At 41.5% G+C, this 25,906-nt stretch overlaps 1 protein-coding gene across 1 annotated transcript in view; it reads left to right on the forward strand.

Annotated features, from left to right (window-relative positions):
* The first annotated feature begins 10,415 nt into the window (after positions 1 to 10,415).
* ARHGAP28 (Rho GTPase activating protein 28) overlaps positions 10,416 to 25,906 on the forward strand; it is a 145,391-nt gene continuing 129,900 nt past the window's right edge. The window contains exon 1 of the mRNA XM_028139184.2: positions 10,416 to 10,577. Coding sequence (XP_027994985.2) covers positions 10,456 to 10,577 — 122 coding nt within the window. The 5' untranslated portion in view covers positions 10,416 to 10,455. The remainder of the gene's footprint in view (positions 10,578 to 25,906) is intronic.

Raw genomic sequence — 25,906 nt, forward strand, 5'->3', positions numbered from 1 at the left:
TATACATTGGAATATAATGAAGATATAAATACTGAGGATTGCATGGCAGAGGGGTCTTTACTCATGAAATCATTGCTTAAGCCTACTTTGAATCAGATGCTATTCTCAGTGTGCTACAGGCTTCTGAGAAACCAACCAGTGATCTGGAATGCCAGTGCTATGAGTCAAGACTTCCTCTCAGGAGCATGCCGATATTCTGGCCTGGCCGGCAAAGCATCCCGGCTTTCAGTGACTTTTCTGAGCTGGGTACTAATCAGTAACAACTAGGTACATCACTGAATAATGTTTCAACTGACAAACATCAATTTCCTATCTGCCGATGCCTGCTCAGTTTCAAAACATGGCTTTGTTAACAAAGTCATGACCCTTTCTATAGAAATACAATCTGAGTGTATTGAAATGTCTGTATTAGCTGACTAATAATGGTAGCTAGAGTTTATTGAACTCCCCTGGGACATCAAATATGTATCACTAACAAAGTAGAAGGTAAAGTAACAATTTTTTGAAAGCATAGCATAATAAAAGGAACACATGTTTACTGAAAATTATGTACACAGTGATTTTATAAGTCCTTTCTAAATCCTGGCCAACAACTCTGTGTGGTAGATATTATCATCTCATTTTACTGATGAGAAAATTCAGATCTCAGAGAGATTAATAAAGGCTCATATCCCAGGGCACTAAATGGATGAAATGGTATTTATTCATATGCCTGTCTGACCCCGCCTTCCTTCCACTGTACCATTTTAACTACCCGTTGCATACACTTACTTTAAAATTATGCATTCAGTAATACTTCTCCAGACTTAGTTCAGAGCATGTAAGTCTTATTGAATGATGTAGTCTGGGCCCTATTTGAGGACTGATTAGCCAATATGGATTTGAACCTTCCTATTCTCATCACAAAATCACAGGTCTATTTGATTTGTAAACTCCAGGAAATAAGACCCTCCTTATTCAGGGCCACATATAGGCAAAACCACAAGATAGGCAAGTGTACTCTTTCTCTGGGCATCACTTATTCCTCCCACTCTCTGGAGACGCCTTCCTGTCTCAGCTTTTGGATGTCTTTACCGTCCGTGACCCTAGTGTGCCTCTTGGCCAGTGCTTTCGGGCCAACCCTGCCTCCCCAAGGCTGCACCAACTTCCTTCTAGTGAACACTGACCATTTGATGGCACGTTGGCATTCCCTCTTGTTACCTAAAAACACCCCGGTGTCAATTTGGGGACTTTTCCTCCCCATGGTATATGACCTTGGGGCCTGCTTTACCATTACAGAAGGCAAGGGGTCCCTGAAGGCTACATCAGCCAGACCATTTCTTTAACACTCACAGACTGCCAAGTGGAAGATAGCATGAAGCCTAAGTGCAGCTAACCCCATGCAGTATTCTGGTTCTCTGTGTCTTGAGAAGAATGAAGTAAGGATGGGAAAGGAGTTAAAATTGGTTAATTTTATAAGAAGTACCCTGGCAAGACAGTCTTCTGGCAAGATTATGTTCTCATTCCAGCTCCAAGCCTGTTCTTCAGCTTTGACCTTCAATCCTAACTTATGTTCCCACAATCTTTATAAAACATTCTTCCTTGTTTCAGAAATATTTTTGTGGTTTCCAACCAAAGAACTCTTGTAATAAATCTGTTCTCCTCACTGGTAGCCCTGCCTGCCACATTTCTCCCAAAGCATCTTACTGTTGTGTTCTCCCCTCATTAGTGGAAATCTAATGTGATTCCATCACTTCCCAGGTCAGGTGGTCTGTGCTGCCTGGAGTGACTGTTAACAAATCAGGTAACTGATCGGCAATAATGAGCTAGTGACAGAGGGGATTGATAGCGTCCTGCTCTCAGCTTCCCCTCGGAGCACTTAACTCATTAAGCTAAACTTCTTCTCAGCAGCTATTTAGAATCCATCTTGGACTTTGGGGCTTAGCATCTGGTCATTTAAATGGGCTTTCTTCTTTCCCAGGCTCTGGTGTACACTCTTCTCCAAAGGAGGTTGGGAACATAAGAGATGTAGATTCAGAATAACTGAGTGAAGAACGGTTTATGCAGAACCCCGGGTAGGGGTGGGGGTGGGCACTATCTAAAAGCACAGGTAGACCCCAGAACTATCCTGTTTGAAACCCACAGTGGATTTCCCATCTGAACTCAAGGACAAAGTTTAAAATCCTCACATGACATTCAGGTGCCCCCAATAACTGGCCTCTGCCTTTAGCTTCATCACCAGCTTTCTCTTCCTTACACCTATTCTCCAGCAAAGCTAAACTAAAGGTGCTTCTCTGTACAATCCACTAGATTGTTTTCTCTGGGCCTTTTCCCCCAGTCTCTTATCTCTCTTTAGAATGCCCTGCTTCTCATTCCTCACCCACTGTGGACACCTACTCCTGTGCTGGCCTGTCATTATTCATTTTTTAAGACCCATCTCTAGCATTACCTCCTCTGAGGAGTGTTCTCTGATGACCTCCTACTCCAGCCCCAAGCCCCAGCCCCTGCAGAGACTATGATTTCAGATGCTTAATTTTTATATTCCTGGTGCTTAGTGTTGTGGGTTCTGGTAATGATTATAGGTGTTTGGAATGGATGGATGAATAAATAAAGCCCTTGTGTAATTACAAAACACGGCACTGCTTAAAGTATTTCAAATTGCAAAGCTTTACAGACCAAAGCTTCATGTCTATAGCTGGTCTATTCCCTTCCCCCACTCTGCTGGGTCTATTAGTAGTGATTCATTTCCAATCAATACTGATTCAGTTTTCTTGTAGAAGCCACTTATCACATTAAGTCACTTAAGTGACTCAGTTATGCCCATCACATAAATAACAAAAGTCTTGACCTGGCTGATAAGCTCTCATGGAGACATAGTCTGCATAACCGGATTACCAAATTGATCATAGAGCACAGAAAAATTACTGAGGAAAAATAGGCCCTGGTATCTCTTTAAAAATTGATGCTAAGAAAGAGCAATGGAAACATCAGAATAGTCTAAAAGTTGTGTCATAATGAGAGGACTCAGAAAATAGATATGAATAATTTAAGTAGTGCCAATAGGCTTTTAAAAATATTTTAGGGTGGCAATTCAAGATGTACACATTACCTTTTAAAATACTTTTTTAAATGATCACCTCATTAAAGTATTTTCTCTTTATATTAAATGCAGTTTGTATTGGTTCCCCCTCATTTTACCCAATTTTCCTAGAGGATGTTGGGGAAGCGTGCATGTAGGTAAGGTGGAGTTTTGATAGAATTAACACATTCCCCTATATAGGTAAGAACTGTGCCTTTGTTTCCTGCAAGATAGGGCCAGTGACTATGTAACTTCAATCCCTCTTGCTGAGTGGATGGCAGTCAGTGGCTGCAAAGATTCCAGCAGCTGCACCTGTTCTGTTCCAGGATTAAACGATTTTCCTAGAAACAGTTTATCTAGAGAAGCAGCCAAGGCCACAAGAGGCACTTTTCTTTGTCCATGTTAAGGTTTTACATAAATGCTCTGTTTTCTTGCCTTTCTTCGTGAGGGTGAATTTGTTGAAATATTCCATACTTCATGACACTTACTGCCATGAGTTTGTGAGGCTTTCCCAGATTAGTTGATTTCAGTTGAGTCTGACTCATTTCTCAGGAAGGTTATAAAACGCCTTTGGGTATTACTAAGAAACGCTTTTGGAATTCCCAAATCAGGTTCTTTACTCTGGAGGGTTGAACTCAAATGATGCTTCCAGAAAGACTGGGGTGGAAGACGGGTGACAGGAGATAGTAAAAAAGGGAGAAGAGAACCAGCATCTATTGAGTATCTATGGTATGCTTGGCACTGTGACTGGTGTTTCAAAGATGCTATCTCATTTACCTCCCCAACAGCTATTTGAGAATATTCCCCACTTTTCAAATTAGGACATTGAAACAGAGAGAAATTAAGGTAACACAGACAGTCGTTAGCAAATTCATAATTCAAACTACAACTCAACTCTGACCCTGTTTGGTGGTCTCTCTGCCTCCTCTGTTTATTTGGAAAGCGCAGAGTCTTTGTGCACCTGTAGCGCACCTATGTCACTACTCTCCAATGACTTATTTATGCGTATCTACTCACAAATTTACAAAGCAGATGAAATACCATTGAGTTAACCTTCAGCACATTCTAAGAGCAGTTGATGAACTGCTCTTAGCAGTTAATGAAATAGATATATTTTTGAATAACCTTAGTATTGTGTATTGAAAACACATGCAATCCTTTCACTTATCACTATTTTCATCATCATTATTATATGCTAACTAGAGGCCCGGTGCACGAAATTCATGCACGGGAGTGGGGACGGGGGCAGAGGGTCCTTCAGTACAGCCTGCAGCACCCTCTTGCAATCCGGGACCGCTGGCTCCTAACCACTCGTCTGCCTGCCTTATCGCCCCTAACCACTCTGCCTGCCTGCCTGATTTCGCTCCTAAAATTCAAGCTTCTTCTTTTTTATTTTTAATATTTATATCTCTTCTTTATGTTTTATTTTAAAATTCAAGCTTCTTGAGAACATGAGGTGTTTAACATTATTCCATATTCCTTACAGAGAGCTAAGCATGGAAAAACAGCAAATACTTAATACTTACGGGCTTCTATACAAACACTTTCCAACCAGGAATGTTTTAATAGGCAGTCTCCAAAAACTTGAACTGGAAAACCTAAAAGTAGAGAGCTCAGATTTCAGGTATCAGGTGCCATTGGCAGGATTTCTATCCCAATTAAACTCTAATTCTGAGCTCTTAACAGTCTGGACACACTGCCCTTCACTATTTCCAAAGTTTCTTATTCGTCACTATCCCATTTTCCTCTGCTTCAAACCAAGGTAACAAATGAAACCTTTAATTCTGATCTTCCTTGCCGCAAAGGAACAGCAAACCTTAATCAAAATAACTTCCCACCAGAAGTCACTTCCAAATACTGCAAGACTGAGTACTATAGGGCTGACTATGTACATGCGCAATAACAGGCTCACGTTCTAGCCTTAGGCACCCAGGCATCCTCCACAATCCCACAATCCTCTGGTTGCATACTTCCAGTTTTTCTAACTCCTCCGTACGTGGTGTTTCCTTCAGTCGCTTTGCAACGTCCAGGGCCTCTAGTTGGAGAGGATTTTTCTGTTTTGGTGTTGGTAGCTGTTTACTATTTGGAATCAGTGAAGTTTCGGGAGGACTGCTGCTGCCATGAACATGTTGGTCCCAAGCGCATTCGTAAAACAACCACCCATTCAGTCCACGTCCTGGTTCGCAATGAGAATGTGCTGTGCAGAGGCGTTTCCAATCGGATCTTCCTCTTCCTTCCCCAGCACACTCCACACCTACTCCGGGCCGACCACCCCAACCCTGAAGGCCCTTAAGACCTCCCCCCTATATCTTCGACTTTCCCCCATCAAACTCAAACCCTATCGCATTGCCTAGGGGCATCCCTAACCACTCCTTGCCGGGGGGTGGGCAGCCTGGGTGAGGGGCCATGGTGTTCTGGTCTCTGGTCATTCTGGTCTTTATGGCATTCCTGTCACTGGCTTTTTATATATTTAGATGATATCTATCCTTCAATATGCTAAAAGGGGGCATGGAAAGCTGCAACAAAGAAACATAGATCCTACCTATTTTATATTACATTATAGAGGAGGAATATATTTTGAATCTCAGCGACCCTTTTATGAAATAGAAATATGATACTTAAAAGCATAGATTCAGGGAGCCAAACTGCCTGGGTTTGAATCCCAGCTTTGCCATGTCCTCGCCTGGGAAGGTTACTACAGCTGGTTTCTTTAATTATAAGATGAAGATGCTAACAGTAACTCGTGTCTGAGAAGGCTACAGGGAGCATTTCATGAGTTGGGGTTCTGATGCCTAGAACAGAACCAGGCACATGATACACATTCCACAGATGTGGGCTGTTTTCTTTCTTGTACATGTGGAGAGACAGGTGTGTAGTCAGCAACTGGCTCCATGCTCTGCTATGGGCAGAATTGGTGCTGACTCCCAGGTCTCCCATCCTCACTCCAGTGCTGGGTGCTGCAGGGACACCCAGAGCAGCACTGGGCAGGAAGCTATACTTTCCCTCTACTGTCGCCCTACTCCGGATAAACTGGAAATGCTACTTCTGAGCCTGAATGCCACTCTCCACCAGGGGGTCAACGTATCAGACCAGTTCACAGATGAAGGATATTTGCCAGGGTTCCCGGTTACTCTGTGCTGAACCAGCTGTCACAGTCCTGTGCTGCCATCCCCTAGCCTCGTGATTCCCAGCATGCCAAGAATGTTCCCAGACCCCAGGTCCACAATTCCATAGCTGTAATTCTGAAATCCAAAAAGCTCTTAATTCTGAAAACTTTTTGTAACTCATTTGAGTGCAAAACTTGTTCAGACCTGGACTTATTTGGTGACAAAACACCTGAACTGACATGAGTGTGTTTATTGTTTGTAGTCATCCCTCATGGTGTGTATATTCATACAGCTCTCTGCAGACATTCTAATGTTTTTGCCTACGGTATACTGCCTACATCTCTGATGTGTATCAGTCAGGATCTTGGTGGGAAGAGATGGGACACTCAGAAAATGGAATGTCTGTAAAAGTGTGGGTGGGGTGAGGGACCAGTTAAGGTTTTTGCAGGAGGGAAGACGGAGGGATTTCTTGATGAGCCAAGCTCTCTTACCACCCTGAGATCTGAAGGGCCAGGTAGAGGTAGTGTTACAGGACTCCAGAGAGACCAGCATGGGCGAGAGCTGCAGTCAGGAACTATGACTTTGTAAAAGAAACCAGACAACAGCAAAACAGCAGAGAAGAAACCTGGGAAATAAACACCCAACCTGGTTTCCCTCCTCCCTCTAGAACTTCTGGTGGCACCTCCCTTTGGTTGCCCCTTTCCTGAACGTAGAGGCAAGGGAGCTCGTGGATGCAGACACCAGGACTAAGCAGGGTAGTGAGGATGGCAAGTGGATCTGGAGAGCAAACGGAGGTTATCTTGCACAGAGTATTCTATATTGTGTAATACTAGAGGCCTGGTGCATGAAAATTCATGCACTCGGGGAGGGGGGTCCCTCAGCCAGGCCTGCATCCTCTCGCAGTCCCAGAGCCCTCTGCAGGAGGCAACTGGTGGGCTGATCAGGGGATGGCGCCAGCCAGCAAGGAGCTGGCCTTGTTCCTGCCTCCACCCCACCCCCCATCGCGCCTCTGTTGCTGCTGGTTGCGGCCACCCGCCCCCTCTCACCCCCAGCTTGCTGGAATGCACCTCTGCTGGCCTGGCACTGCCTGCTCGCCAGCCCCGCCCCCTGCTGACCAGTTGTTCCACTGTTTGGTCGATTTTCATATTACGCTTTTATTATATAGGATGTGCATTCTACCATCTTTATGAAACCTGAAAACTCAAGAATGCTTACGGAGTTGTATTTTATTAAGCGTATATCCCCAGTTGAAAAATATTAAGACATACATGTGAAAAAATTTTTTTTCTTTTTTAGTTTGCAGTGTCATATAGACTCATGAACCATGTACAATGATAATTCCTTGGCTACTCTGAAAGAATAGAAATATTGCACTAGAGAGTGCTATTTCATCCACTGATTCATTATTAAATTCATATGTTCATTCATTGAACACATGTGCCTTATTGATTGCCTACTCTGCAAAACACGATGGGCTCTGTGATATAATGACAAAAATATGACACTAGCCCTCCAATAGCTTACAATGCAAGAAAAGGCACAAATTTGTTGAAAATAGTAATACAATCTTGGGTTAGCAAATAGTTTTGTCTCAAAGTTATCTTGCAGTTGGGGACTCTGTTAGGAAGGATTTTGTGGGCACATCTGGGCTCAGTGGCAAAAACCAGTCTGGTGGAATCGTTATGTGTGAGGTGGGCACAGGAGCAGAGCGTGGACACACTGCAATCTGGGTAACTGTGCTTTCACTCCACGACAGAGTGAGATTATTCCTACCACAGAAGTAAGAACAATTTTCATAAGAGACCAGAGGAGGGGTTTCTTTGAATTAGGAATACCTGAGAAGCCTTTATGGGGTTAGATAGAGGATTCCTAAGGGGTCCCAGATAGGAAAAGGACAGATAAGAGTGCAGGACAGGCTAGAGTGAATGGGCCATAGGGTGTTGGGAGTGAAAAGTTTTAGGTGACCAAACCTAACGAGAAGCTGTTCTAACAAGTTCCGACTTTATTTTGTAGTAAGTGGGTTATACCTGAGGACACTTGAGAAGGGGCAGGTCTGTGTTTGAGGAAAATCACTCTACCAGCACTTTGAATAGGCGGAGGGTTTAAGAGGAGGTGGTTGAAAGTAATCTATGTCAAGGAAGGATTGCCATCACCGGGCAAGAGATGGTGATGGGAGGACAAAGACAGTAGCAGTGGGAATAGGAGGAATGGTTGGCAGACATTTTGAGCAAGGATTGACAGGTTTGATAATCGGTTGGAGAGAGGAGTCCAAGTGACTCCAGGGTGTGTAACACTTGAATATACAGGAGAAGAAGAAGAAGGGTTATGATGCGGGCGTGAGGGAGTGCTACTGTGGTGCTGGACATCTTGAGGCAGAGTTATGGCCAAAGTACATTCAAGGAAGTACCCTGCAGGTATTTAAAATTGTGAGTCTGTAGTTCAGAAAAGAAAAAAAAAAATGCCAAGGAGAAATCCCATACCCATAAAAAGTTCCACTACTATAATTCCTATGGTAGTTCCAAAATTCGAAAAGCTGTAAAAAGTACACATTTTAAAAAAAATTTGGTGCCAAAACTTATTTGGTGATAAACCTGACCTGAATCGATGTGTGACTAATAATAGACTTTATTGCACTCAGGGTCAATTCTTTTTGCTGAAGAAAATATGTTTCAAACCAGGGTGCTGTCCCTAATTGTCCCGGGCCGAGGGTGTTCTATGTTAAATGCTGCATGCACCAAGTTACTTTTAAAATGAAAAAATAGTAATCGATTCTGAAATGTAACTGGTTCCAAGGTTTTAGATGAGGCATTGTGGATATGTATCAATACGTGCACTATTTCTTTATTACGTCACATTTTAAGAAAGTATTATCATAGTGTGAATGGATTTGGCATTAGACACAGTAGGTAAACGGATGTCTCTTTGTGTCTGCAAGTTTGGGGGAATGAAATCACCTTTGCAGTGCCTTTTCCATACACGGATGCTTGATAAGTTTCTTTAGTCGTAAAATTCGGATAATAATGCCTCAGAGAGTTGTTTAAAGAGCTAATGTTCAGGATCCAATACATGAGTATTTTGGTAAATGTTAGTTATTATCCCACCCTTTCTTTAATCAACAAAACGTTTTTTTAAAAAAGCATTTTGGGTGAAAAACGTTTTGCTTTCCCAACCTCTGAAACTGCAGTGAAAACAAATGTCTCCCTGGACGGCTGTAAGGGAAGTAGCAGAGCCAACCATGTTTCTTGAGAACTGAGCATGTCGTTGGTGCTCTTAATGCCGTGAGAAGAAAGAATATTCTTTTCCCCTTTCACAGATGCAGAAACAGATTCTGAGATGTTCAGTAGCATAACAGGCCATCCCTCAGTAAGGGGTGAACTAACTCCTCTTTCCATCCTACCTAGCTCCCAGGGGCGTGTAAGAGACAGCAGGTAACACACCTGGTCAGGGTGTGAAAGACAGAGTCCAGGTAGGCAGGCTCCTTCCAGCCAGCCACTCCTCAACTTCCCTTCAAGACCTCTGGAAATAACAGGCTTCAGCTCGTGAGGCCTGATTTCCAGGCCGGCTGAAAGCTGTCTGTTAATTTGATCAGGACTGGGAGGAGGAAAGGGATGTGGGAGTGAGGTCAGAGCCCGGCTGTTGTGGCATTGAGGGCAAGGGAGGGACATGTTCTGCCTGCTGTAAGCGGGAATTACCTGCCCGAAAGGAAATCAAGTGTATTGTAACTTGACTAAGTACACAGCAACGTAATCCGGTTCTCCCATTTTTGATGTGGATGCTTTAAATGAGTCGCATTTTCTTCCTTTCTTCCCAGACCACAAGTGTGGACCTGGCTGCCCTCCTGCCCAGCCCGGGCTCCCAGGCTCGGTTTCTTTCTCTCACTCCAGGCTACCAGGCAGGAAATGTTCCTGGCTATCGGATAAGCCTCCCGCTGGAAGGGGGGAGGTGAGAAAAGGAAAAGGAAAAGAAACAAAGCAAGAAAAAACTTGACTAGAGCAGCTCGCCCGAGCCCTTGAAGGATCCCAGCCGGTTTCCAGTTTCCTAGAGTCAGGGATCCCACCCCACCACCTCGTCCGCAGGGCCCCCCACCCGCCTCCAGGGCTCCGGGGCGTGTTTTGCAATCTATGCTAATAGGGCTGCCCCGCGGGCGGGGCCGGCTGCCCTGACAGCCCGGAGAGAGCCCCCGGGAGCTGGATGGGCCCTGCCTCCCCGCCGGTGACGGGGTCCCGGTGCTGGTCCATGCTGGTCCCCGCCTTTGTTCTCGGGCGGGAGCCGAGACATGCGCGGCTGACGATGGAAGTGGAGGACTCGGGCGGCGTGGTGCTGACCGCCTACCACTCGTACGCCCGCTCCCAGCCGCCCAGCTCCGAGCCGCGCTGCGCGCCCCGCGCCGCCGCCAGCCACCCGGGCAGCAGGTACTGAGCCGCTCCGGAGGGAGCAGGGCTTTCCGGGCTGGGGGGGGGGGGGGGGGGGGGTTCGGCTTGCCCCGGGGTTCTCTGCCTGGGCATCCCTCCACCATCCCTTGATGGTTGTTTCGAGTTCTGGTGGACAGGGGAGGGAGCCTGCTGTTCTTTGTATTGTTCTTGATTGGAAGTGGGAAGTGCACGAAGTCGCACCCGCCAAGGCTGAAGGCAGAGATCAGTAGCAGAGTTGTGTTCTTGATACAACTTGGCGATAGCAGGCGTATGCCTCATCTTTGCCAGATTCACCCATGGAGGTATGGGAGAATTTTTTTAAAAAAAGCATTTAAAGTGAAACACAAGCAGAAAGTAAAAAGGAATTTACAATACATTATCCTAAATCCTGGAATACTATCCAGAGCTTCTTCAGTAACTCCATGCCACCTGAACTAATACGAACTAGATGGAGAGATTCTCCAAAAAGTAAATCTCAGTAGACGTTTATAAACAATTTTATTTATAGATTTAAAAAAAAAAACACTTTCAATTGTATAAATACATTGGTATTATTTTATTATTGCTAATGTTGACTATTCTTTAAATGCAATTATAACATTTCTTTTGGGTCAAAAGACCTATAACCATCTCATTATGTGCAGTTTAGATTTAATAAATCAGGAATCTGTGTTAAATTATTCTATCAGTTTCCATCTATTTGATGCAAGATCAAGGCCAATGGAACTTCCATGAACGAAACCAAAGATGTTAGACTTTTAGGAAGTTTCTGTGGGTAGACAAAAGTAGTTAACTGATAAGTAAGTTGGTTTGATATCTGACACTTATTTAGGGGAAATTTTATTTGTTTAAATGTTGCTATTTGGCAGCGATGGATCCATTGATGGTTTTCTTTACAAGTGGGGAGTTTGCATATTTATTTTAAGTCATTAACTTTTTCTCATGCTTTTTAGTTATGTGATAATGATTACTTGTTTCTTAATTTAATGGACTTGTGAGGCTTTCAACAGATTGTGACTTTTATTTCAAGGAATATCTTTTTGGCTAGTTTCCACGACAAGAACAAAATGCCTTGGCATGAGATCTGTTTGGGGCTTGACTAACAAAGAAAATATTGTTTCTTCCAAAAAAGTGCAGGTTGAGTAAAATCTAATTTTTATATAAAGACAACGAGAAAAGAACATTTTTCTTCCAGTCTTAGGGGCTGTGCACATTATTTTAAAGGCTGCTTGAACATACAAATTTGCATTTGTCTTTAGGGTGTTTTCTAAGCATAATCATTGACTCTAATTACTCAAATTATGAGTACGAAATAGATATGAGTGATTTGATGAGAATCTGGGGACCAGGTTTGTGCATTTTTAGATACGACTTGGCGATAGGAGGCATCTGCCTCATCTGGTAGAGCTGTCCTGTCTGTAGCTCCCAGCAGCTGTCTAGGAGCAATAGCCAGATTGTGCCATTTGGGCTACTTGAAACTACATCCGTTTCCAAAGCAAACTGGAGGAGAAGTTCCATTAACTCAGCATGTGGTCTTGTGGAATGATAATACATGAGAGCAGAGGAGTTGTGTGTCAGAGCTAGCTAGCCTTTTACCATGCCAGTTGCCCGTTAGATTTATGTTGCTCCAAGTTTGCATTTTTGGTGACTGCCCTGTACCCTCTCTGTAGGGACCTTTGTGCCACGCACCCTCTGATGCAGGAGATAGGCGACCCCTGCCCCTGCCCTGTTGCAACTAAATGACTAGAGAATGGCTTAATTCCTTGGTTCCCAGTAACAGCAATCAAAAGGGGGTTCCTGTCTTTAGAGGAGCCAGAGGACATCATCAATCATGAGTCAGATAACAGAAATAATCAAGCCCAAGTTATTAACCTTTGACTCACTAACGACCGATCAATACTTCCTTTCAAGCCAAGGAGCAAGATCTTATTGTTCTCCTTATGAAGAAAGCTCTCTCTCTCTCAAGAAGACCCTTTTCTTTAAATTGCTTACATATGTGTGACATATTAGTGGAGTAGTGACCAGTATGGCACTAGGAAGCATGGACTATTGTATCTAACTTCCTAAGTTTCATTCTTCAGCTCTGGGTGGCATGGGCTCAATTCAAAGCAAACCATCTCCTTATTTTCCAATCCTCCACTCCATCTGACTTTATGTGCTTTTGTTTTCATTTGGCCTGTTTCTCCCACTAAAATATGACCCTCTGTTTCTTCTCTCTTCCTTTTCTCTTCACTATTGTGTCCCAAGTGCCTAGAACAGTGTCTGGCACATTGTAGTAGGTCAGTAAATACTTGGTGAATAAATTAATGAATTCCTACCACATATATAAAATGGCAGGGGTTGTAACAGCAGAAGGCAACCTTTTTGCACCTACTATGTGCCAGTAGCACATTAGGTATTAGGCATACAAAGATGAATGAAATAAAGTCCCTGCCATGAGAATATGGCTCTTTACCTTTCAGACCACTAGGATTTTTAGAAAAGGATGGAAATAAGCAGTAACATTTTGAAATCAAGACATAAATCCAGACTGCCACCTTCTTATTAAGAGAGAGAAAGAGAGAGAGAGAGAGAGAGAGAGAGAGAGAGAGAGAGAGAGAGAGAGAGAGGAAAGGAGAGAAAAAAAAGAAAAGAAAGAAAATCAAATGATCCAGCAGCTCAGGCCTCCTCTGCGCCTGCCAGCAGTCGCTGAAGCTGAGTAAAGGCTGCTCAGTCGCAAGCTTCTTCCTGTTAATTTTCAACACTGAAGCCAGGTGCCCATTGCAATTTCTTTCGGGCCTGCCCATTCTCTTTTATTAAAGTCAGTAGCCAGTATGAAGCACCAGTTACTCTGGCTTGGGGTCAGACTCCACCTACCTCCTTTACAGCCTGTGGCCTTAGGCAACTTGCCTCAGCTGCTTAGAATAGTGTCGGATACCAAGGAAGCCTCTAGTTGTTAGCTGTATTATTACTATGATCACTTTTAACCACAGTTGTTGATGTAAGGAGGAGAGTAAGATAGTGTTAGTACCAATCCCTAAAACTTGCTCATGCAGGAAAGAGACTCAAGAGTACTAAGTATTTGTTGGGAGGAGAAGTAATTCTTTTTTGCAAACATTCTGTCCTTTACATTTTATCCTGTAAAGAAAAATGAGAATGAAGGCTTATACATTCTCAGTTCTGTTACAACAGATGGTTGGAATTGTCTTTAGAATCATGTGCCTTTTATAGAGGCTAAGCTTCTCCACCCTCATTCAGAATCCATGGTGAACATGTTGACATACATACAAAATAACTTCACTTACAAAGTGAAAAGAAGCCAAAGAGAAAGCTGGATATCTTCAAAGATCTTCTAAGTTATATACAGATAAAGTATACCACATTTTTCTGTGAAGGTGTAGTGTTAAATGGCCATGAGTATTTCTTTTGTTTATCTCATTATGCCATAAACTTCCCGAGAGAGGATAAAAATAGAAGAAGCAAAGAACCAACTCTTCCTCAAAAACAAACATAGAAGCTAACCAAGGTTATCCTGGGCATTCTAATTCTACAACAACGTTAAACTTTTGTCAAGGGGATGTGGTTTCCTCATATCATAACTAGAATGAGAATGATTATATGAAAATGATGACTGGAAAGTAACTATTTTGTAGAAAAGACTAAGTTTAGGAACTTTTAATGACATCTTAACTGGTACTTTCCTGGATTGAAATTAATGAAAAGACATTTCTGTGAGCTTATGGGCATATACATCAGCACAGCAGTTGGACTTTATCTAGAGGATTCAGAAATAATAAGAGAAATAGGAGTCTTAAGAGAGAATAAGATATTTATAGGTCACTATGTTAGGGCTGAAATCAGAGTTTGTGTCTCCGGTTTCTCTTTACAGTGGGCCCCTGCTGAGTGGGGTGCCTCCCTGTGTAGAGCGAGTGGAAAACATCTGGCACATTTCCTTTGATCGTGTCGTTTGCCCAAACATTGGGCCAGTTGCTTTGTCCATTTTTAACCTACTCAGTCCTCCCCGATCATTAATCCTTCGTGTGTCCACAACATTTAGAGAACTTAGGATGTTACAGAGTCACTTTCATGAGGATAGAGATGACATCTTTTTCTTAACTTTTACTTTGATGCAATATTAGACTTACAGAAAACTCTCCAAGGTCGTTCAGTGAGTTCTGTGTAAGCTTCTCCCAGCTTCCTCTATGTTAACATTTTGCAAAACCACAGTTCCATCATAAAATGGAAAAATGAATACTGGTAAAACGCTATTAACTAAACTATAGGCTTTTTCCTGGTTTCACCAGTTTTCCACTAGCACTGGAATTCCATTCTGTTGTAGAATTGAATCCAGGATGGATTTACTCATGCCTCCCAAACCTCCACCAATCTGTGACAGTCTGTCCTTGCGTTTTATGACCTTGATGCTTTTAGGGTACCGATTGGTTGTTGCGAAGAAGTCTCTCAACTTGGATTGGTCTCATATCCTATATGATTAAACTGAAGATAGGCATTTTGGGTGAGAATTCTGCAGAATGACGTTGGGCCCTTCTCAGTAACATCATGTCAGGGGTACGTGATGTCAGTATGTCTCACTAATGTTGATGTTAACTCTGATCACCTGCTTAAGGTGATGTCAGCCAGGGTTCCCTATTGTACAACTATAGTTTTCCCCTGTGTAGTTAATATATGAGAATGGTCATGGGGGAGTTACTGTACACCTTTACAAAGTGAACCAAGTAAATGTAAAAAGGCATCAATAGTTATTTAACCTACTCTTTCCCCCACAGTTTTGTGATAGAATGGTTTACTTTTTTTTCTAGTTTGAGTTCATGAAACCTATAAAAAGAAATTCTCTAATTTTCAAAGTTTCATGATTCTTTGGAAGGAAAATTTTATTATTGGATTAAAAGAAAAGTAATCACAAAGATACTAAGTGAAATTCTGCATCAAGAGGGTAGTTAGCTCTGGCCAGTTTTGCTCAGTGGTTTGATTCCTGGTCAAGGGCATGTACCTCCTATCTTGGTTGGCTGCAGGCTTGATCCCTGCCCAGTCAGGACATATGCAAAAGGCAACCAATCGCTGTTTCTCTCTCACATGCAATGTTCCTCTCTCTCTCTCTCTCTCTCTCTCTCTCCTCTCTCTCTCTTCTCCCTCCACTCCACTCTTTCTAAAAAAATCAATGGAAAAAATACCCTTGGGTGAGGATAAGAAGAAAAGGAGGGTAGTTGTTAATCTCACGTTGCTGGGGTCTGTTAGTGAGGCTATGGAGGCTTTCTGTTTTCTTAGAACTGTTTCTCTTGATGGAAAACATATTTCCCTTCTAGTGTTCCTAAGATGTTACTTGCACATTACAATGATAGCAAACGTTCTAATTTGCATATAATCAAAATGTCTTCTCATTCCATCCTTAAACCAAACTATTTCATTTCTAAAGTAATTTCTGTTCTCTGTTTTCTCAATTTATGGTCTCTAGATATTAGTTCCAGCAAAGAATAAAAGTGAAATGTTTTGTAGCAAAGCAAAGGAAGGGAATAAAATGTTTCTTTGACGAACATTTTGGGACTAAAGTTTATCCACTTAAGCAATAGAGTGTTTGTTTTGCCTTTAAGTCTCTGTATGAAAAGTCAGATGTAGCCTTAAATAATGTAGAAATGACCCTTTTTTAATGACTCATTAGTAAGACAGTGTGGTTTATGGTACTACAGTAAAGGCATCTATTGAGATGTGTAAGTTTGCTTGCCTTAATAGTAAATAGCTTATATTGGTGCATTGTTTTATTTCTTATATAACTAAAGTATTATCTGTCATTGTTGTTATTTTCCCCTTATTTTCAGGCAGTCCTGAAAGCCTTTGGCAGTGTTCTGTTCTTTCTGCTCTGGCTATTTTTAACATGCTTTGTAATCTACTTTTGATTAGATAATTAAGCTTGTTAGAACTGTGTAAAGAAAATGCTGTTCAAAGGACTAAAATGTGTAATTTAACAAAAGATTTTGATAGCATTTATGTCGGTTTCTTTGAGTTTTTTTGGTTTGCTGGTTTGCTTTCAGTTCCTTGCTATGCTCTGGTTACGTGGGTTAATGAGTTTCAGATCATGTGTCCTTCTTCATCCCATGAAGTTTCATGTGTCCATTTCTTTGTGATTACTAGAGGTGTACATCAAAACAAAATAATAAAGTTGCTTTATTCTCTTAGATGGGAACTAAAGAAAGCAGTGGATTGTTTTATTGTGTTTTCATCTTCTTAAATATCTAGGGGTTATGAGACATTCTTTGAGTATCAAATGTGTTAAATCACTCCTCACTAAATGAATATTTTTGACAAAACTATCCTTTTGACAGGCAGTGAGTGCCAAGTAATTCCAAGGGTGGGAGAACATGCTCTAAGTGTCACTTAGAGAACCAGCTGAGGGTCTCATGTTACTCTTAAAACTAATTAAACCTGTGCATTCCATTTCTGATCCCTAGATGAACAGATGACGGCTGCACACAAACACACAATACAAAGGACAGGAAAGAGAAACGGAAATCAGAGACAGAGTAGTATGTAGTTGTTTTGAAATTGTCAAACACTTGTGATTTATTTGTACTATTTTAGTAATTCTAAGTTGTGGTACTGATTATCTTTTATGTATAAGAGATAAGTCTTTACATCTCTATCTGTACATCTGTAATGTATAAAGAAGATAATTCCTTTGACATTTCCTGTTCAGTATTCATTTATGAAATCAATTTAGAAAACACTGGCTATTGCATTTATCTTCCTACAAAGTTCCTAAAAGAAGGATTTTATCTTTACAGATCAGTAGAGAAATCTGACAGGTGTTTAGAAAAAATGTTAAGCGTACGTACTAAAATGACATTATAGCTAATAATAAGATATTTGATGTCTTTCCTTCCCACTTTTCCCTACCTTCATTACCACACTGGAAAATTCACACAGTGGATGAAGTTAACATGTCAATGGTTGGGACTAAACCTGTATTTAAGTGGCAGGAGATAAAAAGCAAAACAAAAGAGAATAAACATAGTCAAAGAAGTAAGGACTAAACTTCTGAAGAATTCCTTAATCCTAATACCCAAAAGAGTTTTCACCTGCCATAACAGTAATTATTTGGTAATTAATCATGCATTGTCTGGTGGTGTCTGCTTTAAAAAGAAGGCCTAGTTTTATTGATACCTTAACTGAGCTTGACTTGACATACAAGACTTCATTTAGTCCTTACAACAGTCCTATGCCAGGAAGGAACTGAGGCCCAAAATCACACAGTGAGGTAATGAGAGAGCCAGGATTCCCTCCCAATCCTTCCAAAACTGGTGCTTTTTAAACCTGTTATTTCAATCTTGAAACATTACTTAATATATTATGTATTTAGTGTTTTTCTGCCTGAGTTTTGTTGTAGGTTTATTGAGAGCAGGGTCAGTATTATTGTATCCCCCTTAGCAACCAGCATCAACAACTTCCACATGGTAGATGTTATAAATGTTTAGTTTTGATTTAGTCTTTCCTTTTGCAATCATTCCTACTCTGTTTTAATGAAATACGCATGAAGTAGGTTAAGTGTGAATGCATATAAATAGTTTATTAGAAAAACGTTATCACTTGAAAGAACTGCAATTACAATATATTCTTTTTTAATTTTAAAAAACTATTCTTGCCCTTCATGCAGTCTTATTTAGGTAAGAATATTTTAAAATAGACAGAATGTGCTAGAGAAGTCATTCAGCTTGACCAGGAAAGTGAGATCCAAGCAATCTGTAACAGGAAATCTTCCTTGGGCTTTTTTGGGCAGAAGCAGGGAGGGCAGTTTTTAATTCTTTAATCCTTAGGTTTATGTTCTTAGTAACTAGCTCTTAGAATTTTTCATTTTAGTTTTAATAATTGCTTTCTTTAGCTACTAAGGTAGATTTCTGTGGTTTAAAAAAGTATATATATATATATATATATTTTTTATATAAATATGTATATGTATATATATATATTTTTTTTAAAAAAAGCCCTGACCGGTTTGGCTCAGTGGACCTGCAGACTGAAGGGTCCCAGGTTTGATTCCGGTCAAGGGCTTGTACCTTGGTTGCGGGCACAACCCCAGTAGGGGGTGTGCAGGAGGCAGCTGATCGATATTTCTCTCTCATCAATGTTTCTAACTCTCTATCCCTCTCCCTTCCTCTCTGTAAAAAATCAATAAAATATGTTTTTAAAAAGTATATTTTACTCTGTTCCTTGCTATATGACTTATAACATAAGCATTCTTAATGTATGTTGAGAAAACACTCCAGAAGAATTAATGGGGCCTTCTTCTCTGTCTCCCAGTGTTCAGTCAGGTTTTCACCTTATCTCTATTTGAAACCAACCGAAGGACCAGCCAGGTCCTGGACCATAGCTTTGTAAAGATCAGTTCTGTTCTAAGTCTTGCTCAGAAATTTAGGATAAGATAAGATAGGTTGTGGCCATCCGGACGTAGGACCCATCTCTAGTCTCTCATAAGCCTGGGTGCAGTTCTTATCCATCAGTGACCTTGGAGCCATGGATAATGCCACACCTAGATTGGGCTTCAAGGGTTTCTGTTGAGAAAACAAATCCAGGGCCCATTATAGTCTGGACTTGAATCTTCTGGGGAAGTCAGAATCAGAATGGCCTCTTGGCTCTGGTCACTTGTTTATTTTTTAAGGTATTCATTTTGATAAACTTTGGTTCTCAGGACACCAGAGCTACAGAGATTGGACAGTTATTTTAGTTACTGTCCGTAAAAAGAGTGGTCTGGCTCCTCGGCAAACTGCATGTCTTTAGAAGTCTTCTCTAACTGTTCTTATCAGCCAGGTTGCTCAGAGTGTGTTATCAATGGGAACTGGGCATCATGGAGATCCAGTCATGAGTGAGGACTGCAAGGAACAACCCCTGTGATGCAACTGGGAAGAGAGTATGGAACAGTGTCTCGCTGGAGCCTCAGAAGGAATAACCCGCTTGTTGAGCCAGGCCCTGACTACCGTCTGCTGCCCCCTGGTCACCAGCTCCCCTTACCAGGGGACTGAGGCCCACAACATGGTCCAGAGTGTTCTGGGAGCAGCTAGGCCAACAGCAAGGAGATCATGGATGAGGGGGAAACTGGCTTTCTCACTGGGAAACAGTGAGAACTAGCATAGACCTAGAGAAAAGGTGGTGATGGTTGTGAGAAAGGCATTTCCTTAGCTTCCTTTCAAATACTATTACAACTATCCGTGCACATTATCTCCTTAAGTTTTATGTGGAGCGTCTGGAAAACACACTGGCTGCAGCTTCTCATTGGAATCTTAAAGGAAAACATTTGCTGACCTCCATAGAGTAAGCAATTAAATGGGGAAAAAGCTGACTAAGTTTCCGCACATTCTGTTTTGAAAACCAGAGGATGGCTGGCCCCTGTGATTTTTCACATACCACAACCTAACTTCTTTCCCTCCTCGTTTGTAAAGCTCAGTGATTACGAGGTTGACTTGGCAACTGTTTTTGTGAAATCTGAATTGTGCTTAGTTGCAGAAAGATCGGCTCTAGAGAACGCCCACCTCTCCCAGTGGCTGGAAGCTTGTATGGAGCTGGAGACAGCAGGCCAGGCCGTGCTCTGCCTGTTCAAGGCTGTGTCATCCTCTTCGGGGCAGGGAGTCAGCACCAGCTAAAACAACATGAGTCATTGCTTAGAAGAAGCTTCAGTGAAGCTGATTCTGTTTACACCAGTCCTAAACAAACATGGAAGTACTTTTATCCAGTTCTTCTTGTGAGAGTTAAAAAAAAATTAGCACCAATTCTCTTATAGTTCGTGGAAGTTGCTACTCAGAGGACTTCCTTATGTCTTAAGAAGGAGCTCTCTTCAGCTAACCACATTTTACTCTCTTCTGTCTCTTCCCTTCCCCGCCCTGCTCATATTGGATTCAGATCATTGCTGTTTTAATATGGCTTCAACACTATTAGGTTAAAATCTATAAAATAAAATTGTAATGCTGTAACTGTTTGATCATTCTGTTCCAGGTTCCCCCAGATTCTGGAGTATAAAAGATGGTTTGAAGCAGGACCATGACTTGGGGTAGAGAAAAAATTTAGAGGGCTAATGCCATCCTTCAAGGAAAGGTGATGATGGCCTAAACTAGGGTCCTAGGAATGTGGGTGAAGGAATAATAGATTCTGTGGGAGAAACAAGCAATGAAGTTGGTTTGATTTGGTGATGAAGTGTCTACTGGGGGCTAGGAAAAATAACTTGGGTTTCTGTTTTGGAGTGGTATTAATTAAAATTGAGAATTCTGGTGGATGAGTATTTCATGAATGAAGTCACTGAGGCATAGAGAGGTTATGCGACATTGCAATCCGTTTAGTAACTGGTGAGTCAGGATTCAGTAAAATCAGGTAATTCCAGTCTGAATAGAAAAGAGTGTTGCTATTTGGTTCATTAATTCATTTCTTAATTCAGCAGATGATCTTGGATGACCTACTTCACCGGTCACAAACTGAGGCATCTACAGTTGCCAGGCCAGGAACGTATTGTGTGAAGTCAGCCAGGTATAGACGTTGGAAGTGGTAGGGACTGTGCACAACAGGAGGCCTCAGGCTTCATTTAAAGGTGGCAGCTACTCCTTACCTCCAGCCAGTTGTTTTCACATGAGTTCTGTATTATCAGATTTTCCAGTTTGTCAAGAGAAGCAGACTTTTATTTGAAATCTTTCAAGTTGGGAGAAGTGTATAGAAAGAGTTGAGTTCTAGACATGCTGTGTTTGAGACAGCTGTGATACCTCCAGCAGTTAGGAATTTGAATGTAGTTTCAGGAGAATAATTTGGGGGCAAGTATGGATTTAGAAGTCCTCAACGCAAGTGTAGATGGGGATGCCCATGGACAGGTAAGAAGAAAACAGGAGGACCAGAAACTCCAGCATTTAAAGAGTTGGTGGAAGAGTCAGCAAGGAGGAGCTGGCATAGACGAAAAGTCAGAGGAGAAGAGAGTCTGAGACACCAGAGGAGGAAGGCGAATGGGCAGGATTATCAGTCAGTCTGTTCTTACTACAAGTTGATGTACTGATTCCCTTGGGTGGAAGGGTTCCCAAACCTCAGTAATAAGAGCTATAACAAGTTCAAAGAATAATGTATTTTTTAAAATATTTTTAATTGATTTCAGAGAGGAAGGAGAGGGAGAGAGAGATAGAAACATCAGTGATGAGAGAGAACCATTGATTGGCCGCCTCCTGCACTCTCCCAACTGCATCGAGCCTGCAACCCAGGTATGTGCCCTGACCTGGAATCAAACCATGACCTCCTGGTTCATAGTCGATGCTCAACCACTGAGCCAACTGGCCAGGCAAGAATAATTTTTGAAAGTCCAAATGGGCTATGACTTTTCTGTAAGAAAAATTGGCACTAGAGGAAAATCCTAGGACTTTCCTACTGCTAATCACTTTAATGGCTGTAATTAAAAAGGTAAAAAGAAGTATTTTACTTCCATTTTCCAGATTTTAGTGATATTTTATTAGCATAATAATTATTCCACTTCTTCAGTTGTTTGTTTTTTAATATTTTGTTTGCTCTTATGACATTTGGAAACTTCTGAAATACTTACTTATCAAACTTCACCAGAACCACCTGTGATTTTTGTGGGAAAGCAATTAATACCCATTTAGATTTATGACATAAAAGCATTTTCACACCTACAAGTTAAAACTTGGTTCACATGTCAAAAATTATTTATCACTTTGCTCAGATACAATTTTTTTCAGTGTATTTACGACACCTTCTTCTATGAACAAGGACAACAAAGGATCTATTTATTTGTTGGGTTCTATATAACATCTATTCTCCCTGCCTGAGTTTAGAATCAACTGAACAGAGGCAGGCAATGGAAATCAGAAGAGCACCTTTCTTACAGATCAGGTAGGTTGGAGAACATGGCTTGGTGTTTGCAGTAGCCTTCACCTCTGACCTACAACACAGGCCTCCCCACAGACACAGACCGCTCTGTACTCACAGCGAGGCAGAATGCAGTCCTGGACAGATGAGTTTTGCCCAGCTTTCTCTAAACGCCCGAACCAGGTACATCACTCCTTCTGCCCTAGGGATAAACAATCCAGATGGAAAGAGGAAAGCAAGTTTTTCTGGTGGGAGGCTTGTGGTCAGGGAAGTGGAGGCCCCCCTATAACATTCTCTGCTGCCTTATCTCCTTTCCAGTTCATCCCGAAAGGCAGGTCCTGTTACCCCACGTAGTTAAACCTGGGCTCAGACCCAGGTCACAGGATTTCAGAACAGTGACTTGCATAATACCCTGGGAGGCTATGCCCCCGAGGTCTGTGGTTAAATGAAATAATCCCATTTAAATTCATTGGGAAGGCAGTTAGGGAAGAAGCAATAATGAAATAGCCAACAAAAGGCATCTTTCTGGCCAGATAGACAAGGAGACCTAGACAAGGTTGCAATGGTGCTACCAAATGGTTGTTTGGCTATAGTCAAGTCATTAAATTCTTTGTTACTTCGTTTCTTCGTTTGTAAATCCAGTGTAGCAAATCCTGTCATTCTATTCCTTAGACCAGGGCTGGGGAATATCTGGCCCATGGAGCCATATAAGGCCCATGAAATCATTTGCTCTGGCCTTGCCAAGGCATTAGGGGTGAGTTAACTCAATGTTTGACCAAATAGAGCAGGCTAATTTTTAAGTTGATAATTTTATATGTTCCTCGAATGATGTTATAAACATCCACATGGTCCTTGGCAGAAAAAAGGTTCCCACTCCTGACTTAGAGGATTACTAGTAAATGAGCTAATTCATAAAAGCACTCTGAAGCAGAATCATGTTATAGTAACAAAATGACAGTTATTATTTGGGATGAAAGTATTATTTCAATAATTAAAAACAAACAAACAGGGAAACCAGACTGTTTTTCTGAATGTTTACTTTTAAAGAGCAGATGCTTTAGAGCCTGGCAGATGTGGATTTAAATCCCAGAGTCCTCCACTCATCACCTGTGTAAACCTGGACAGGTATTTGATCTTTCTGGAACCTTGAAGAGGATCAGAATGTGCCACCCCAACATATGCCACTTTGGCATAAAGGTAATTTTGAGGTGAAGGCAGTTGGAAGTCAGCAGATGCAGGAAGAGTTCTCTGTCCTCCCTTCATTGCCTAAAAGCAGGATATAAATACCCTCTGAGGAAGGTGTCCCTCCCCCCAATAGGGAGAGAAGAATGACTTCCATCATCAAAGATGGGCAAGATGAGCTTGCGTAAACAGGACTTACCAGAATAGCTCTTAGCTTGTTTCTCCCACATATTTCCTAGTCATTTCCCCACAATTTATCATCCATTGAAGCCACATCTCTCCCTTATTTAAGAAGCACATAAAAGCTTCTAACTGCTTCTTTGAGTTTTACTTATTTTCTGTAAATTCCTCTGCATGTAAGTATTAATAAAAATGGTGTGCCTTTAAAAAAAAGAGAGAGAGAGAATTCTGGTGGATGAGCAAATTGTGGATGGGGAGATGAGTTTAACATGTGGAATTTTGAGCTAAGTGTGTATGCCCAGCAGGTAGTTGGCTATACAATTAGAAACCGGAGGGAGATCAAAGCTGAAAGTTCTCAGCTCTTTATTCACAGGAGACCTCAGCATTTGGGAGATAGATACTACTGGGACCTGGTAAGATCTGGCAGGAGAGCATAGAGTGTCTATAGAGGCAGTGTCTATAGTGGAACAAAGACGAAACCTGGAGCAGGAGAAATGCCAATCAGGGAAGGGAAAAGCATCAAGAACCTTTGATGGAGACCAAAAGGATATCATTCCAGAAGCCAAGGCGTTAGATTCAGAAAGAGTGGACAACCATATGAAGAATAGCTAATGACTGCCTTGGCTGGTTTGGCTCAGTGGATGGAGCGTCAGCCTGCAGACTGAAGGGTGCCAGGTTTGATTCTGGTCAAGGGCACATGCCTGGGCTGTGGGCTTGATCCTCATTGTGGGACGTGCAGGAGGCAGCCGATCAATGATTCTCTCTCATAATTGATGTGTCTATCTCTCTCTCCCTCTCTCTTCCTCTCTGAAATTAATATATATATATATTTAAAAAGAGTAGCTAATGACTAATAAGGTGAAGACTGAATATTGTCCACTGGACTTGTAGCATGGATAGCAATGAAGATCTTTACTAGCGTGTCTTTAATAGAGTCGTAGAGGTGGAAGCCAGTTTGCCACAGGTTGAAGAGTGTGAGGTGAAAAAATAGAGACAGCAAATAGAACCTATTATAAAATTTTAGCTTTTGAGAACTAACCAAAAACTATAAATCTGATAAAGTCAGGAAAGAAACGTGGCATTTATAAAATGTAAGACTTACTTCAGCTGGTGTGGCTCAGTGGATTGAGCATCTTCCCCTGCACCAAGAGGTCACTGGTTGATTCCTGATCAGGGCATATGCCTGGGTTGTGGGCTCAATCCCCAGTAGGGGGCGTGGCAGGAGGCAGCTGCTGGATGTTTTTCTCTCATTGATGATGTTTTCTAAATCTCCCTCTGCTTACCTCTGTCTCTAAAAAAAAAAATTCAATAAAAACATATAAAAATTTAAAATGTAAGACTTAAACACATTTAGTCCTCTATTTATATCCTTTGATAATAACATTCTTGCATATAGGATGAAATTTTATCGCTAGTCCCATAATAGTATATGAGCATTGTTAGGACCAAAACATGTCTATTTCCTTCATTGCTGTATTCTCAACCACCTTCCCCCTCCCCCATTAAAGGGCATGACACTCAATAGTCTTAACAAGTGGTGGCTGAATAAGCAAAGTGTTGGTTGAAATGTGGAAATGTGGCCTCTCCTTGGGTTGAGAAGCGATCAGAGAAATCTTAAAAATCTGAGCATCACTTCCTTTGTGAAGTCTTCCCTGACTGCCTCCCACCTCAATCTAAGTTGGTCCCTTCCATCTTTGTGTCTCCTCTACCTCATACATTCTTCTAGTAATGCACGTATCTCACAATGTGCTTGTGTAGCTGACTTCTCTAAAGACCAGGAGTTTGCTGACACCTAGGACCATGTCTTTCTCATCTCAGTATCCCTGGCTAATTCAATGCCAGGTACATATATGCTTATTGAGTAAATGAACAATTCATTAAATAGTAGTGAAGTTAATAATCCTACTATATATGTGATGAGATGTTCATAATTTTCTATTATTTTGACCCTAGAAATATTAGAAATCTTGGATTGGTATTCTGTTAGAGAATATACTGTTCTGAACTTACATAATATGTGCTTTCCCAGAATTCACTAAATTAGTCTTTATTAATAGGATAACATAAACTCTTGGTAATGTGTTATGAAGTGAAGAATAATTAATAAAAATAAAAACTGGAACAATTAAAAA

Source organism: Eptesicus fuscus, chromosome 12 (assembly GCF_027574615.1).
Source record: "Eptesicus fuscus isolate TK198812 chromosome 12, DD_ASM_mEF_20220401, whole genome shotgun sequence".
Lineage (NCBI taxonomy): Eukaryota > Metazoa > Chordata > Mammalia > Chiroptera > Vespertilionidae > Eptesicus > Eptesicus fuscus.